Consider the following 276-nt stretch of genomic DNA (forward strand, 5'->3'; position numbering starts at 1 on the left):
GGGCTAGAGGGGGAGCGCGCGGCGGGGACGGCTGGAGGGGGCGCGGGCTAGAGTGGGGGGTGGGCGGCGGGGACAGATGGAGGAAGCGCAGGCTAGAAGGAGGGGCGGGTCAGCGGGGACAGCCGGAGGGGGCTGACTGGGGCAGCAGTGGGCAGACGCGGGGGGGGGGGATGGAAGATAGAGAGAGAGAGACAATGGGGTAGTGTGAGAGAGAGTCAGCGAGATGGGAAGATAGAGAGAGAGTCAACCAAACGGGTAGAAAGACAAAGTCAGATG

At 65.6% G+C, this 276-nt stretch overlaps 1 protein-coding gene across 1 annotated transcript in view; it reads left to right on the plus strand.

Moving 5' to 3' along the window:
* The window catches only part of LOC144710587 (DCL-like protein), a 7,519-nt gene extending 7,468 nt beyond the window's left edge, over positions 1-51 (plus strand). The window contains exon 3 of the mRNA XM_078584398.1: positions 1-51. This exon is cut by the window's left edge and continues 189 nt beyond it. Within this exon, the coding sequence (XP_078440524.1) occupies positions 1-51 (51 nt within the window).
* Positions 52-276: the final 225 nt, after the last annotated feature.

This window comes from Wolffia australiana, chromosome 12, assembly GCF_029677425.1.
Source record: "Wolffia australiana isolate 7733 chromosome 12, ASM2967742v1".
NCBI classification, from domain to species: Eukaryota; Viridiplantae; Streptophyta; class Magnoliopsida; order Alismatales; family Araceae; genus Wolffia; species Wolffia australiana.